This window comes from Papilio polytes, unplaced genomic scaffold (genome assembly GCF_000836215.1).
Source record: "Papilio polytes unplaced genomic scaffold, Ppol_1.0 DF823912.1, whole genome shotgun sequence".
In the NCBI taxonomy this organism is placed as follows: domain Eukaryota; kingdom Metazoa; phylum Arthropoda; class Insecta; order Lepidoptera; family Papilionidae; genus Papilio; species Papilio polytes.
Window position 1 is genome coordinate 351,772 of NW_013525292.1, and position 15,204 is coordinate 366,975.

The 15,204-nt window shown below is 41.1% G+C and overlaps 2 protein-coding genes across 2 annotated transcripts in view; one reads left to right on the forward strand and one right to left on the reverse strand.

The window, feature by feature from the left end:
* The window catches only part of LOC106102724 (protogenin A-like), a 20,381-nt gene extending 13,719 nt beyond the window's left edge, over positions 1 to 6,662 (forward strand). Inside the window, exons 8-23 of the mRNA XM_013282276.1 lie at positions 390 to 462; positions 898 to 1,101; positions 1,492 to 1,583; positions 1,672 to 1,753; positions 2,124 to 2,306; positions 2,658 to 2,775; positions 3,330 to 3,503; positions 3,598 to 3,734; positions 3,894 to 4,057; positions 4,306 to 4,411; positions 4,562 to 4,734; positions 4,934 to 5,054; positions 5,260 to 5,353; positions 5,441 to 5,498; positions 5,621 to 5,716; positions 5,798 to 6,662. Of these exons, the coding sequence (XP_013137730.1) occupies positions 390 to 462; positions 898 to 1,101; positions 1,492 to 1,583; positions 1,672 to 1,753; positions 2,124 to 2,306; positions 2,658 to 2,775; positions 3,330 to 3,503; positions 3,598 to 3,734; positions 3,894 to 4,057; positions 4,306 to 4,411; positions 4,562 to 4,734; positions 4,934 to 5,054; positions 5,260 to 5,353; positions 5,441 to 5,498; positions 5,621 to 5,716; positions 5,798 to 6,121 (2,199 nt within the window). The 3' untranslated portion in view covers positions 6,122 to 6,662. The remainder of the gene's footprint in view (positions 1 to 389; positions 463 to 897; positions 1,102 to 1,491; positions 1,584 to 1,671; positions 1,754 to 2,123; positions 2,307 to 2,657; positions 2,776 to 3,329; positions 3,504 to 3,597; positions 3,735 to 3,893; positions 4,058 to 4,305; positions 4,412 to 4,561; positions 4,735 to 4,933; positions 5,055 to 5,259; positions 5,354 to 5,440; positions 5,499 to 5,620; positions 5,717 to 5,797) is intronic.
* A 5,564-nt stretch (positions 6,663 to 12,226) lies between these two features.
* Positions 12,227 to 15,198, reverse strand: LOC106102628. Its single transcript, XM_013282168.1, has 8 exons — positions 15,147 to 15,198; positions 14,878 to 14,936; positions 14,325 to 14,801; positions 13,746 to 14,157; positions 13,457 to 13,559; positions 12,751 to 13,290; positions 12,526 to 12,659; positions 12,227 to 12,396 (listed from the first exon to the last, which is right to left on the reverse strand). Exons 3-8 carry the CDS (start codon positions 14,733 to 14,735, stop codon positions 12,227 to 12,229), a joined length of 1,770 nt encoding a protein of 589 aa, XP_013137622.1. The 5' UTR covers positions 14,736 to 14,801; positions 14,878 to 14,936; positions 15,147 to 15,198.
* Between the last annotated feature and the right edge of the window lie 6 nt (positions 15,199 to 15,204).

The window sequence follows — 15,204 nt, forward strand, 5'->3', positions numbered from 1 at the left end:
TATAGCCTCAGTGATATACTCAGAGATAACGAGTCTTTCTAATGGTGAATTTTCGAAATCGGCCCAGTAGTATTTAAGTTATTTTAAAACAAACAAAAATACTATCTTCTTTATAATATCGGTATAGATATAGATTGCCATGTTTGTTACCAGTTGATGTTTGAGGGCGGGGCAAGTCGATGCTCCAGTTGAGGGGACGGCCAATGATAAAGAGAGGGGGGCTAGTAATAAAACTTTTAGTTTTGTGCGAAATGCTTCGGTCACATAAACGGTGCCCTATTCTGAAATGATGTTTACGCTTAGTGTGTCCTTTAGTGGCCGTTAATCGACTATGAGTGCTGCATAAATCGATAGCTTGTTCATTAGGTACATGTGATTGCATTGTGTAGATAAATCTGCGGCCCTCAACCGACGTGAACCGAATGCAGCTGGTGATCAGCGGAGTAACGTCAGACGACGCTGGTTAGTTACATGTGACTTTATTATGAAGTTTCTTTTAATCTTAAATACTTTATAAATATAAACTAGTGCCATTGATAAAATATTTATTTGCTGATACACTATTTACAATAAAAGGTAAATTGCATTGTTAAAATAAATACGTTACATTGCTTACTTTACATTCTGCACTCTGATTCACGCCACTTCACGCCTAAATCCTCGTTGTTATTTTTTTAAACAATTTAGTCTATTGCTTTCTTGGTGGCCAATACGATATTAAATATTCATCCACAATATTTTTGCAACTAAAACAATTATCATTTTACTATTAACTTCCTTGTAAAACAATATAACATTTAAATGTGCTTTTACTTTTAAATCAATGCAAATATTTTTACAATTGTTGTCCGCGCCATCTATTATCAATGGTTGCTAAACCAATGAGCGTTGTGCCAGGTGTGTACCAGTGCTTCGCGCGAGGGGGCGGTGCGGGGCGCTGGGCGTGGGCGTCTGCGTGGGCGGCGCTGAACGTGACGGGCGCGTGGGCGGCGGCGCCGGGCGCGCTGCGCTGCCTGCCCACGGGCCCACGCTTCGTGAAGCTGCGCTGGCTGCCCGCCGCTGAGAAAGTCGTCGCCTACACCGTCGATACTACGCCTCGAGGTATCTACAAGAAACACTTGTCCGTGTTCAACTTTAACACGCTCACTGCGGAACAGGCCGATATCGGCCTGTCGGGGTTCTTAAGTTATGCAGACAAGCAAACTATTACCCTCTCGATAGTGTCCAACGATTATCTTAGGTGTATACGTTACATTACATAAAATCTATCCTAGTGCTGGTGGGTCTAAAAAGACCTGCCACGCACTGGCGGAAATATCATTGGGCGCATGTTGCCCGCCACCGCACCAAATGAAGAATTATGATTTTACTTGCCGCAGTAAACGTGTTAAACCACAGATTGAATGTACGCATTGAAACGTCGCGGAACGTCGTCGGATAGCTAAAATCTCGACTGTACACAATTTATGTATTATTATATTGTGGTTACAGACGGGCCGGGCATCTCGCTGACTGGTCAGCCGCAAACTGATACGGAGGAAACCATTCATTTAAAAGAATCGCTCACTCCTTACTTATTCCAGGTATGTGCGAACTTTACAGAAGATTAGACCTTATCCTCAGTGATTTAAAGCTTAAAATTGACTACTCGTGACATCTGCTCCATTCCAGGTGCGTGCCTACATCCCCTCGTCCAATAAGAAGAATGTGGCGAGTGACATGTCCGAGAGCGTCGTCTGTCAAGGACAGGGAGGTTCGTAAGTTCTTTTTTGGTTATTTTATATCTGTACAAGACAATCATTACCTTAACAATTGAATGTTTGAATTTTATTGTGAAAGTATGGATGGATTGTGTAAAAGAGGATATGCTTAAGAGACAGTGAATATATCTATATTGACGGCTAGATCTATATGTGTTAAGAATCACCCTGTATGTTGCACGCCCGTAGGTGTACTAATTGTTGTTACTTTGGGTGGATGTTTATATAAATTTATTACAATAAATAAAAAAAAATAAAACATACTGTAACCAAACACTTTAACATCGGTACTGGCTTACATGTTCCATAGTATTGTAAACTGTCAATGGTTGGTGGTGGTTGTAATGAAGCAGTGATGTGCAGTGCCGGTGCGAGTGTCTCGCGCGGGGGGCGCTGGGGGCGCGGGGGGCGTGTCCGTGTCGTGGCGGCAGTTCGCGCGCGAGGCGGGGGGCGCGGCGCAGTGGGTGCTGCAGTACAAGCCGGACAACGCCTCGCTGGAGCACAACATCACGCTGCCGGGACACGTCACCAACTACACTTTACCAGGTAACAGAATGAGTTAGAGCTGTTTTATTATAAACAAAATAAACTTTATTTTATCTTGAATTTGGCAAAATTTTAATTCACAAACGACAACATTTGACATTGGATAACAAATACCAGCTTGTAGTTTTTGTTCCTTTCCCGCAGATTTTACCAAATTCTTTACCACCAAAGTTTGAAACCGTGAAAATATTTAGCCTAAATCATTCTAAAACATAATATAATTGCTGACATCTTGCATAACGATTATGTGTTTACTTTTTATTATAATAGTATAGAAATGGATAGATTGTAGATTTTCAACAAACTATTAATCTGGCATTATTGTAGTCGATATAATCTAAATACTTTTAGCGGAGGCTAGTGCGGCGTGGGTGCGGGTGCTGGGTAGCCGCAACCTGACATGGCTGCCACAGGACCTCAGCCTGTTGCCCTGGACCTCCACGGCCGCCGCAGACCTCTCACCCTACAGGTAGGACCTTTGCAGTATAGATTTAAATATCAAAAGGTCTGGAATCAAAGGGAAACGAAACATAGATAAAAGTTAATAAATTAACACCTAATGTTGTTCAGTCGCTGAAATCTGCGGTTGCCAGTTACAGAAAAATTACCTTAGGAACAAGAAACGATACAAACTCGGATCTTTTACAAATGTCTAATTATGTAGCAGTAAGTTACGAAACCGATAGGATATGAGACATATTTAAATTCATCATCCTATTGGTTATTGTTCGGCATCGATGTACAAAATGTTCAGTTAACTGTAGTAATTAAATGGAACACCGCTCGATTCCCTGACTGTACCAACACCAATTAGAGCGCGCATACCTTTGACTAAACTATCGCATAACTGTTTTGCGACTATCGGTTATTTCGCGGTCCATTCAACTGTTTAGTTGTACAATTAAAAATTAAGTACAACACCTCTAGGCTCACAGGAATCAAACCGAGACTAAGCACTTGCGATATGTATTATGTCAGATTTTAACATGGGAAAAGTAATGTTTAAGTATTGACGTGTGCCAGCGAGGCGGCGCCGCAGCCGGAGCGCGTGCGCGTGTCGGGCGTGGGGCCGCGCGGGTTCGCGGTGCAGTGGCAGTGCGCGCGCTGCGAAGACTCCGACATCACCTTCCGAGTCTGCATCCGCAGGCCGCACGCAGATCTGCAAGAGGACGGTGACGACGAGGAATGCCAGGAGAGGTCAGAACTCATTCATGTGCAGAAATAATAACAAAAATGCGTTAAATTGTCCATTAATAGAAATAACTTTATCGGGGTTTCGTTTCCGTTGTAGTCATAAGAACAGCGCGACAGTGGATGGTCTGGAGGCGGGCAGCGAGTACGAGGTGCGGGTGCAGGCGGGGCTGGGGGCGGGGGGCGTGCCGCGCGGCGCCTTCAGCGAGCCCGTGCGCGTCGTCACGCAGTCTGAAGGTACCGGCCTACAACTTCTACACTTTATCTATCTCTATCACTGATGCATTCATATCTTAAAATTTTCACCATCAGATATCTATATCGTAATCGAATCTAAATGGTTTGTTTAATCATTAAGTGATTTAAAATGCGTTAATAACAATGTCCTGTGTTCAGGTCCGTGGCGCGTGGGCGAGCTGTCGTACGCGTTCGTGAACGCGTCGGCCGTGCGCGTGCGCTGGCGCGGCGCGGCGCAGCGCTACACGGTGCGGCACAGCGCGCGCCTGCGCCTGCCCGTCGAGCAGTGGGACGCGCTCACCACCATCAACAATACTGCACTGGTGAGCACCACTTCAATTTACCAAAAATTGTGTAAGTTTAAATAATTAAGAGCTTGTCCCACCACTGGTTGATAGACTCGGATAGCTTAAAAGTGATGTCACTGTCAGATAGAGTACAAAATTTAATATTTCCATCACATTTTTAAACGTTGGATTGTTATCTGACAATTTTTGTGAATTGTCTCAAAATCTGCCAAAAAATTCTTGTGAATTGTCAGACAGGTCCTAAATATGACATTTTATACTAGATAACTGGACTGGAGCCGACGGAGCAGACGTACGTGATGGTGACGGGCCACGAGCCGCAAGGCCACAGTCGTATCCTCACCATTCCTGCACAATTCAAGGATCTAGGTGGGTATCATAAGTTAACAGATTCGTCTGACTCGAAGGACCAAACAAAAGCTGGTTAAACTAGACAACATTATACTCAACTTTAATGTAACAATAACGTATACTAGATGCTAATGTATATAGTGTTTTATATGTGTATATATTGTGCAGAAGCTAAAGAGCTGAAGTACGTGTACACGCACGGCGGCGTGCGCGTGTGGTGGGAGGAGGGCGCGGGGGGCGTGGGAGGCGCGCGCATCGTGCGCGTCGTGCGGTACGCGCAAAACATCACGCGGCCCGTCGAGCACTGGCATGCGCGCAACGTCTCTGACACGCACGTCGAGGTAACACGCCCCAAACACGTCCTAACACGCCCCACTACTGAGACACTACGCCCCTTTTGACGTGACACATTGCACACGTGGCATTCACTAAATATATCTGTCAGCGTGACAACCGTGAATACCGTAACGGCAGATAACGTGACTATTCTAACGTGTAACGCCCTCTAATTTATTAATTGTGCAACAATTGTATCACCAGCTGGAGGACTTGGACCCGTACTTGCCCGTGTACGTGATGGTGACGCTGCCCGGACCCAACAAGCCCAACCAAGTGCTCACCATCCCGCCACGACCCATCGATAACTACAACCTATACCTTAGTGAGTGTCACACTAAATTTGACGTCACAAACATTCGACAGACACATTTTTGGATAAACGGATGAATTTATTTTATAAAATGTCCACACTTCATTGATTCTTTAAGTTAATTTATATTGTTTTTAGTGAGATATTTCTTCCTTTTAAATGTGCAAAAAAGTCTATTAAACTTCATTTCCAATATAATTATTTGTTCGTGTCCCAGGCGTGGGTGTGGGCGTGGGCGTGTCCGTGCTGTGCGCCGCGTTCGTGACCGCCGCCTGTCTCTGGAAGAGATACAAGAGCCGCTCCAGAGTGAGGTCGGTGGCAATGTGATAGGAAAAATATACAAAAACAAGAAATCAAAATAACTAAGTAGTGGTTTTAATCTGTTTTACAAATTCCAGATCACGCAGAAACCAACATGGCTTAGAAGAGATTGACGATGGAAGTTCCGAAATGAAGGTAGGCCGAGTGATAAGGAATGCTTTTTCGATTTTGAAACCGTAAAACTGGCGTAACAAAATGCCTATACATGGAAAGAGAGAAAAAAATTGTTTACTGTAAGAAAATGTATTAATTTCCAGATGGGAGCTTGCGGTAGCGGCGTGGGCGGGCGGCTGGCCAACGGCGGCGCGTGCGGCGAGCCCCTGCTCAACGGACACCTGCGCGCGCATCTGCAGGTCGGTCAGACTTCATTATAATGGCTTTTCTTGATGTTTCTTTTGAGTTGCTCGGCTTATTTTCTTTAATTTTGTCCCCAGTCTAAAACACCGAACGGCAAAGTGAAGAAAGCTCACCTGTACGAGGTGTTCGACGTGTCCCGTGAGGAGGGCGACGTCACGGTGGAGACGGTGCTCGACGACGGGCTCGCCTACAGCCTGCTCGACACCTCGCGCCGCCCCGAGCACGAGCCCCGTCCCCCGGGGCACGAGCCCCGATCCCTGGCGCTGGAGACCCGCCCCCTGGTGCACGAGCCGCGCCCCCACAAGCTGCCCGACGACAACATGAACTCCGAGGTCAACAGGGCCGCCGACGGCCACCTGGACGCCGCCCCCCTGCAGCCCACGCTGCAGCCCAACGGTTGAGATGCCCCCCGCCGCGGACCTCTAGAATTACAAGGGGGTGGGCGACCCCCCGGACCCGACGCGCCCCCCGTCGCCGGGGGCGGTGTCGTTGTATATTTAGTACCGGTTAGATTGAGATTTTGTACAGACCTCTCGGTCGCCGGAAGCGGGTTTGCGCGAGGACAACTTGGCGTGTTTTGTTCCTAAACTAGACTTTATTTTCAACTTGTCAAGGCTGATTTTTGCTAACAATAGTACGGGTTTTATACGTAATCGTTACTTGTAGTTCCGTCGGCTCGGATTTTAGACGCACTCGTGGGCACGTGAAGTTATTCCCGCAATGACTCGGCACGCCGGCTGCGGGGTCCGCATTGTACATAGCCGTCCTGGCGTCGCGGTCGTCCCGCCAGCGGCCAGACAATAAGTAGAAATGGCGCGCGACACATAACCTCAAAATGTTCCGTAACGACGGCAGTCTTCGGGTCGTCTCGAGTTTGTATAAAACGTCGTATCGCAGTGCCTCTGAAAAGTACACATTAGGAGATCCTATAAACAAAAAAAATTACAAAATAGATTTCACCGTTAGTGCAACTTAAGCGTACAAAATATAGACCAAAACGTAACCCAAACAGTTAACACGAACTCACTTGTACATAGCGCGAAAGTATTTATTGATGTTGAAAAAAAATATTTATTTAGTCCGCTGTTTATTTCCCAGTTGATAGACAAAGCCTGAGAAGCTATCCAGTTACCTTCACGTTACATTCCACGTCACTCGCGTCACACGGGTCACATGTGTCACAAGTGTAACGCGTGTCACCCGTGTTACACGCCGTGACCCACACATTAATTTTCTTTTACGCACAGTTTTTTTGTTATTATTATATTATCTGTCATAGTTTATAACCGACCACAGCACACAGCGCTCCACAAAGTTGTTTTTATAGATACTTAAAAACCTAAGAAAGCAGTTAGATAGTTAAAGAATAACGTAAAAATAAAAATATTTAATTATAAAAAAAGATTTAACAACGAACTACTGATATATTAAATACATGATATAGTTTATTGGTTGTGTGGAGGTAGTGCCTCGACGCAAACGCAGAAATTCGGTCTATAGCCCTACAAGGATCTTACGGCATTTTTGACATTGACACCCTGCTGTTAGAGTTACCAGTAAGTAAAAAATTACCAACTTTATTCGAAATTCTCCCATGTTAAAAATAAAAGCAAACTGTAGGCAACTTTTTTAAAATCGAATTACGAAATTATAAAAATGGCGATTTTAAGTGCAATTGCGGTTCCCTCATTGGTTAAAATATGACTGAGATGACATTATTAGTACAAAAAATTTCCACCAGCCACATGATCCTTGTAGGTCTATACAGTAGTTGTAAGACAGTAGATCCAATCATAATTCCATATCACAATTTTATCTACCTCATTTTCTTCGTAGTAAGGTTCTTTTAGGTGTTAAATTCTTCAATGTTACGTTGGAAGTACCCATCGACACCGAGTAAAAGCACCTTCATATACCTAGTTTTTTTTCTATTATTTATTTTAGCACTAAGAATTTGTTTTATTAATTTTATTCTTTGTAGTTTCACATGTTTTCCACACCACAAAACCACAGTTCCTTCCCATATTCATGTTAATATTTTATAATAAAGATTTATCGAGTTTTTCAAAATTTATGAAATAGTTATAAAATTCAATCCCTAGTTACATTTTGTTGAATATATCGAAGTTATAAAGTTGAAGACGAACTTGCTTACAAAACGCGTACAATATTAAACTGGAAGCACCTAGGTACAATTTACTTGTATTTATTATAAGTCGTAAAAATCTCGCGAGTCTCCTATCGGCCAAAATGCGAGACATTAAATTAAATAAATAAAAAAATCTTAGAATAACCGAGGCAAAGTTTATCAAATATAAAAAAAAAAACAGTTAAAATATTCAATGTTTACGATGTAATTATAAGTGTTCGTACAAAGCAGTGTCGCATTTGGCCGCGGGGGGGCGCTCGTTTTGTAAATATTAACTCAGTTTAAATATTAAAATTAAATCGCCGATTAAGTACCTGAAAATTTCAATTACACTAAGTTAATATAGGCGTAGAATTAGCTCTTAAAATCTAGAATTTTATCTTTGACGCTAGGTTTTGTCACAGGGTTTAAAGTATCTACGTCGGCGCGGTGGGCGCGGCCTGTAGGCGTGCGTGACGTCACCAGACGCGGGCAAATGTCGTTCTTGTAAATCCATTGTTATTTGAAATAGTTGGACCAATTGTTGGCCAAATAACATAAAATAAGAATTTTTTAATCAATGCCAATGTTGTCAGGATTTTTCATATTATTAATCCAAATTCTGTTCTAAGTTTAATTATCTGTTTAATATTACACGAAAATATCCATACTTTTTTATATTTTTTTTATAATTAACATTTATAATGCAGTTTGCAATTGGATGTTAAGTTTATCTGCTAAATAGATAACATTGGCAATTGATATTTATTTATATTCACAATATTGTAGGTTATCGATGTACAGTTAACAAAATAAGAAACATTACCAGATGGGTTTTTTTTATTGTTTTATATTGACACTCTTTGTGTCGAACCTGTAAAATACTTTTATACTCCAGGTTGTGTTTTTACTCCCAATACTACCCCCAAATAGAATTCGATAAATGTAAATTTACATACACCTGAGTAACGTACAATGGTTTTTGTAATAACTAATATATTTCACCCTTTACAGATTACTATAGAATATGTAATAAATTATTAGATTCGGTTTTAATCGCAATAATGTGGATAAGTCACTAAACAGCACTTGCTTAAGTTGGCACGTCGTGTATTTGACTTCTGCTGTTTCTTACGTGCCAATTTAATTTTTCAGCTCTCTTTTTACAGTGATTGGCGTATCCACATTATTAAATTTGGATATGAAATAGATTTAGATTGAATTCACATTTTTACATAGATTTTATTTTCTCTGTTATACTTTGTAAACATATTTTGATTGAACATTGTTGATGCAAGAAAGTGTCTTTGAGACACCTTCGTATTATATTTATATGTTTATCTCATTTTTTCCGAAGTGTATGAGGGAGATGAACGATGTAGAGATGTACTAACATTTTTTACGAAAAAATCGTTTCATGTTTTCTGTTTAAACTCCAAAATTAACAAACTGATTTTGATTGCATATTGTAAATACTAACATTATAAATTTTGAATGGATGGATGGATGTAAAACGGCCGAAATCTTAATGAAATTTGGCACAGATGTCGATAATCTGGAGCATACATAGGTTGCTTATTCATTTTTTTTTTTAATTTCGCGTGGACAAAGTTGCAGCTAAAAATTATGGTGATATTTGAACCTTACAAAATAGGATATTTTTTTTATCCAAGCAAAGTCTGGACGCATTGCTAGTAATCTAAATTATTTAATACAATACATACTATTGTTTATAGTATTGTAGTTGTTAACAGTTGGCGGCTATTTTCTCAGTTTGTTCCATTTAGGATACATTAATATTGAGAAAGCGGGTTAAAAATGTTAGGTTTTACATTTTCAAATTGTTGATTTATTTACTCAAAGATGTTCAGTCAAAATATGAGACAATTGTCATACTGTAGGCTAGTGTTCAATAGTGTTTTAAATATGGTATAAATTTATTCATTTTATAGCATTTACTTATATCACATTGGCTTGTCCGTCCTGGGAGGGTGGGGTGGGGGTAGGTACTGACCGAAAGCCTGAACACGTGCCTCCGACTTTTGAATCTCATTTCGCAATATTCATTATTTATGAGCGTTATTTGTAATTTTAACGCGGTTAAATGTTTATACAGTGTTGCATTCTACGATAGATGGCGCTGTTTTCAACTCATTTTGTGAACTAAAAATATATGAGAATTCATGTTTCTTAATAATTTAATGTATTTACATATTCATTGTAAGAACATTAGAAATCAAATAAACCCAATTAATTGAATTTTAGCTATAGGTCTATAAGTTTTGTTAGTCAAGTGATGTCAATTAATTCATTTCTTTAATATGCAATCTTTGGTTTTAATGTTTTATTTCTAACTTGTTAGTAATATTCGAAATGGGTATTCAGATTTGTTGTACATAGTGTATGACAGTAGCAAACAGCGCCATCTATGGGAAAGTACGAAGGGTATTCCATTCCGTTATACAAAATCAATAGTATTGTTTTATCCTGACATTCCACATTGCAATAGTTGTTCTCCAGATATTGTTTTTACTGTTTTATTGTCTGTTCCATTATTAAACTCGTGAGCGCTAAAATCCCAACACTTTCAGACGAGGTAAATTTTATTATGATCATGTTTTTTCTTTGTAAACCTTTGAATTTTAGTGTACAGAATTTATATTACAGATAGCCTTTGAAAGTGTTGGTCCAATCCAATAGCAATAGTTAAATATTTATTTATTGTATTTATGTCTGTGTTTCTCAGGTGGTAATCTTGTAAATTTGTCTTGTAATATTTCAAGGCACTACAAGATGCTGCCTTTACTTCATAGTAATAAAGCCCATATTCGTGTGACGTTAGTCCAACGTGTACTTAGAATTACGAAGCGTCCAAAATTTTTAAGATTACGTGACTTGTACTGAGACTGTAATGCAAGTCTCTTTCACACAGTACTGCATGAAAAGAGACAGAAGTCTTGATAATTTGATTTGCAGTTTGGTTTGCGTCTAGAATGTTCTACTTTTACACGTAGGGTTTGTGCAGGTGATTTGAGAACGATACTAACTTTAATAATTCTCGTGGTAAATAAATGATGTCGCTTTTCAAATCACTTGTAGAGAAGGGGAAGGCGTCCTGAGTGCAGTCGGGAGGGATCTGTTTGATTAAAATCCCTCCACCTTTACTTCTTACACGCAACAACTTACGTCAAACAGCTCCTGGCTGCGCTCGTGACGTCACAGTGCGGGGCCGTGCGTGCTGTCGCCATCTTGTTACGTCAACGCGCGCGGCCGCCATCTTTGTATTGCGTATTATGTAATGAAGCCGGAATATTTCGATTCTTTAACTGTGGTGGGATGTGTTTTGTGTTTTTTTATTGTGTTTTTATTTGAAGTTTTCAGCATTAATATGTGAGCTTTCTACTGATTTTGTCAGTTGTGAGTTTTTCGCGTGTAATTTTAATTTAAATCGTTGCATAATTATTTGTTTCCGTATTTGTTGTTTTATAATTTGTCACAGTATTTGTATTATTACGTTTAAATAGAAGTTTTTGTTTGTCTCTATCAGCTTCAAACTATGCTGCACGTTTTTTTTTGTTTAACGCCACTTAAAGTTTCTTTTTAATTAATGTTACATTTCTCGAAGGCGCATTATGATGGAGTCGAAATATTCCAGTTTATAATTAAGATAAGAAAGTTTTAAAACGGGTTGTGGGGACATGAGGAATCGATCACTTTGATTTATTACCAAAATAAAAAGAACATTATTGTTGTTGATGTTAGATTTCTAAATAAATGTGAAAATAAAAGCAATAAAGTACCAAGATTTTTGGTCAAAGTCCGCCTCAGTATAATTAATGTTGTAAACGCGATTTGCGATCGCTTTTGAACAGCCTTGTATTGTCATGTTCCCACAAAACATTATAAATTAGTTTATAAATTACAATTGAATCTACCTCAACCAAATTACCCATTAACGTTGTTTGTAAGTGTTCTCTTGAGTCTTATTATTATTATTACTAATAAATTACTGAATTGTAGTGTTTTTGATAATAAAATTATTATTAGTTCCAACTTCCCATTTTGATACGGTAATTATTGTTACCAAGCGTATTGAATGCGGTCAGTGGTCAGTGGCTAGTGGCCAGTGGTCAGTGGCCAGTGGTCAGTGGCCAGTGGTCAATTTGTCAGTGGTCAGTGGTGCAGCGCGGTCGAGAGCGAAATTAAATTTGAAATAAATTTAATGTTCATGATGTTTTATTTCATTAAAACCTTTCCTTATTTGTATCCTTATAGTGAGATGCAACAATTAAATTAAAAAAGTACTTCATTTGGTAGTTAATTGGTACACATTGAAGTTATGTAAATAAAACAAGTATTGGTATGTGGTAAGATATATTCAGTGCTTGTTACGAAGCTGTACTAGCAGACTCTGCCGGCATAGGCGCGCCACGGCCCCCGCGCCTTGCCCCGTGCCGCCGCCTCCGCCCCCGCCCGTCTCCCCACGTCTTAGTCGCGCAGCAAGCCGCGCCAGGCTAAACCGCGAGCCCCCGCGTTCCCGTCCCGTACCTACAATAGGATAAGGTTTTTAAGCTCCAGTACGTAAACATTCCTGCCTCTGGTTATCGAAGACTTCTCTGACATATTATCCAAGTTAGAAGGGCTAATAACTAATGATTGTAATATAGTTGAAGTTACCTTCGGCGACTCTCTGCCAAGCGACACGCTCCACGTTGACCATGCCGGTGGAGGCGCTCCGTCCTAGCGCTTGCTCCTGCGATCCAGAGCTCTGCGCCTCCGTTGTCTCGCTCTCACAGCTGATGCGGCTGGTTCTGCGATAACATGTCATATGCCAGATCAACAGTTACTTGCTTAAATACGATAAATCAGATGTTAATCAACATAATTTACAACAACACCTACCGATCTCCTGGCCTCAAATCGCTGGCGGAGCTGGTGCCCTCCTTCCTCATAGGTGGTGGTGAGGCCAGAAACCTCTCCCTCGCGGCGCGAATCCTAGCTGCCCGCTCCGAAAGTCCAGCCACCGCCGCACCGCTATCCCCGGAGCCATGGGGCTCCACCGACGACAGGGATCTCTCAAAGAAGCCAGTTTTATCCACGAACCTTGACAAGCTCGGCACTAATGTGTCCGACAGTTGTCTGAGTACGGGATGCGTATCGGGTGTGGGTGGAGTGTCCGGTGGTTTAGTGGTGACGGGGACGACCGTATCGGTGCTGGCGGCGGCGCATCTGATCGTATGTTGGCTGCCATCATTCTTGTCCTCCGTAGGAGACTCATTCTCCTGTTCGGGCAGCAGTGCGTTGGCGCTGTGCGATTTCAGTACGCCCTCTAGACTGCACGCTGTGGGCGTCAGCCGCTTCTCTGCCGACGTCTGTTTGCGCCGAGACAGCTGACAGGCACTCGCTGACTTTTTTACCTCCCTTTCAAGGAATGGGTTATTTCTGTAATAAGTTACTATGAATTTAACAAATACTTTTATGATTAAAAGAAGATTTCGCACCAACGAATGTGGTTCCATTTGTGGAACCACATTCGTTGGTGCGAAATCTTGTCAATCAAACAGTTTGCTGTTCCTCTCAACATTATGTTGAGGAAATCACGTCTCACCTTATATTAATGCCGACAGGCATGTCAGGAGGTCGCCGGCGCTCTACGCTGGGGGAGCGCCAGGGAGGGGAGGACGCTCCGCTGCTGCCCCCTGACACATTACCTGTCACCGAAAGACTCATCGTCATTCGTGGTCGAAAAAAAACTGTGCAGCTAATACAGAATAACTTTGAATTAAAATGATAGTGTAAGCCTGTAAAAATTGTAGGTCAAGCTATAATAGAATATTGTATTTGATAGAGAGAAGCTTTGCATAGTCATTAGGTAACTATAAAGAAAATGTGGTTACCTTCTTCATTTATTTTCTTGTTGTATCGTTGGATCATAATTCGAATGGACGGTGCTGTTTCTTTGGGGAGTTGTTTTTTCTGTGAGGATGGAGATGAGGGGAGAGGTGGTCGTGTCCTTGGTCTGTGATCCTCACCTTCTTGAAGGTCACCTGAACTCTTGGATCTTACGTTAAGTTCTGGTTTCTTGCGCTTTTCTGTTTCATGTTTCTTCTTGATATCATGTAGTCGATGGGTAGTCCTGTCCATGGTCGGTCGTACTCCGGCCAAGTCTTCAACGTCCACTGGAATAACAGCCCTTGGAACGGACTCTCCACTTCGTACTACGGGCGAGAATATTTTCCGAGTTGTCTTTACTATTACTTCAGGCGAATTCTCTCTGCGTTCCGGAGCCTTCAATTTCAAAACAAACACCTGAAATTCAAGCGTTATTAAGTATTCCTCCTTTATTACATACAAATATCAGAGTTTTGACAAATCTCAATCAGAAATTAATTGACGTTAAATTTTATTATTTCTACAGACGCAATACGGAAGAACAAGTAAAATTAAATATTAAGAACTTGTTTGATCTTCATTACCTCTCCTTCCGAATCTGAATGCAGCGATGTCGGTGGACTACGCGGTCTCTCCGACGGTCTTCTTGGTCTTTTACGTCTTCTAGGGATTTCCACAGTGACTGTATCAACGTCAGGCTCCGAGTCACTTTCAGATGGCTTCGACTGCTCTCTTTCTAATCTTGCTCTGGATTTAGTTTTTTTCTTTCCATTACTTTTATCTACATCTCTGCGTTTAAATTCATCTTTTTGTTCTTCATTACAGTCCTTAACGGTTTTGATATCTTTCGCGTTGTCATCATGTTTTGTTCTTACAGTAGTACATATGCTTGTCGAAGGCGAATCTCTAACCTCAGTTTCAGAAGCCATTACATCATCTTTAAACCGGGTAGAGCTTCCTCTTTCTATTTCTTCTATGGTTTTTCTGATAAACATGGCGTCTTCTTCGATGCTTGGCTGTTGGCTAATTTTTCTTCTACCCGTATTTTCAGGTATTTTTAACTGTAAAAACGAATAACTGTAAACCAAAATATTACACAGAAAACAATACATTTAAAGTTTTAATTGAATTTCTTACCTGATCGCGGGTTGATTTGGACTTTGCCGCAAGTTCCTTTGACTTGACGATGCGAGAATCTGAAAGGATAACTACTGGAATTGTATTATTTTGTTGATAAGTAGTTAGGAAACTCACTTATATTTGAAATTTCTAGAGATTATCCGCACCTTAATGCTTAAAATTAATTTACATATTTACTTTACATTTTTGACTCTCTAGGAGCAGTACCTACCCCTACTCTCTAGCGTCGCCTATGGTATGATATAATATAGCCTGGTGATGCTCACCAGAGCCGTTGGGCTGCAGCAGGGCAGTGCCGGTGAGGGCGGCACTAGTCTCACACAG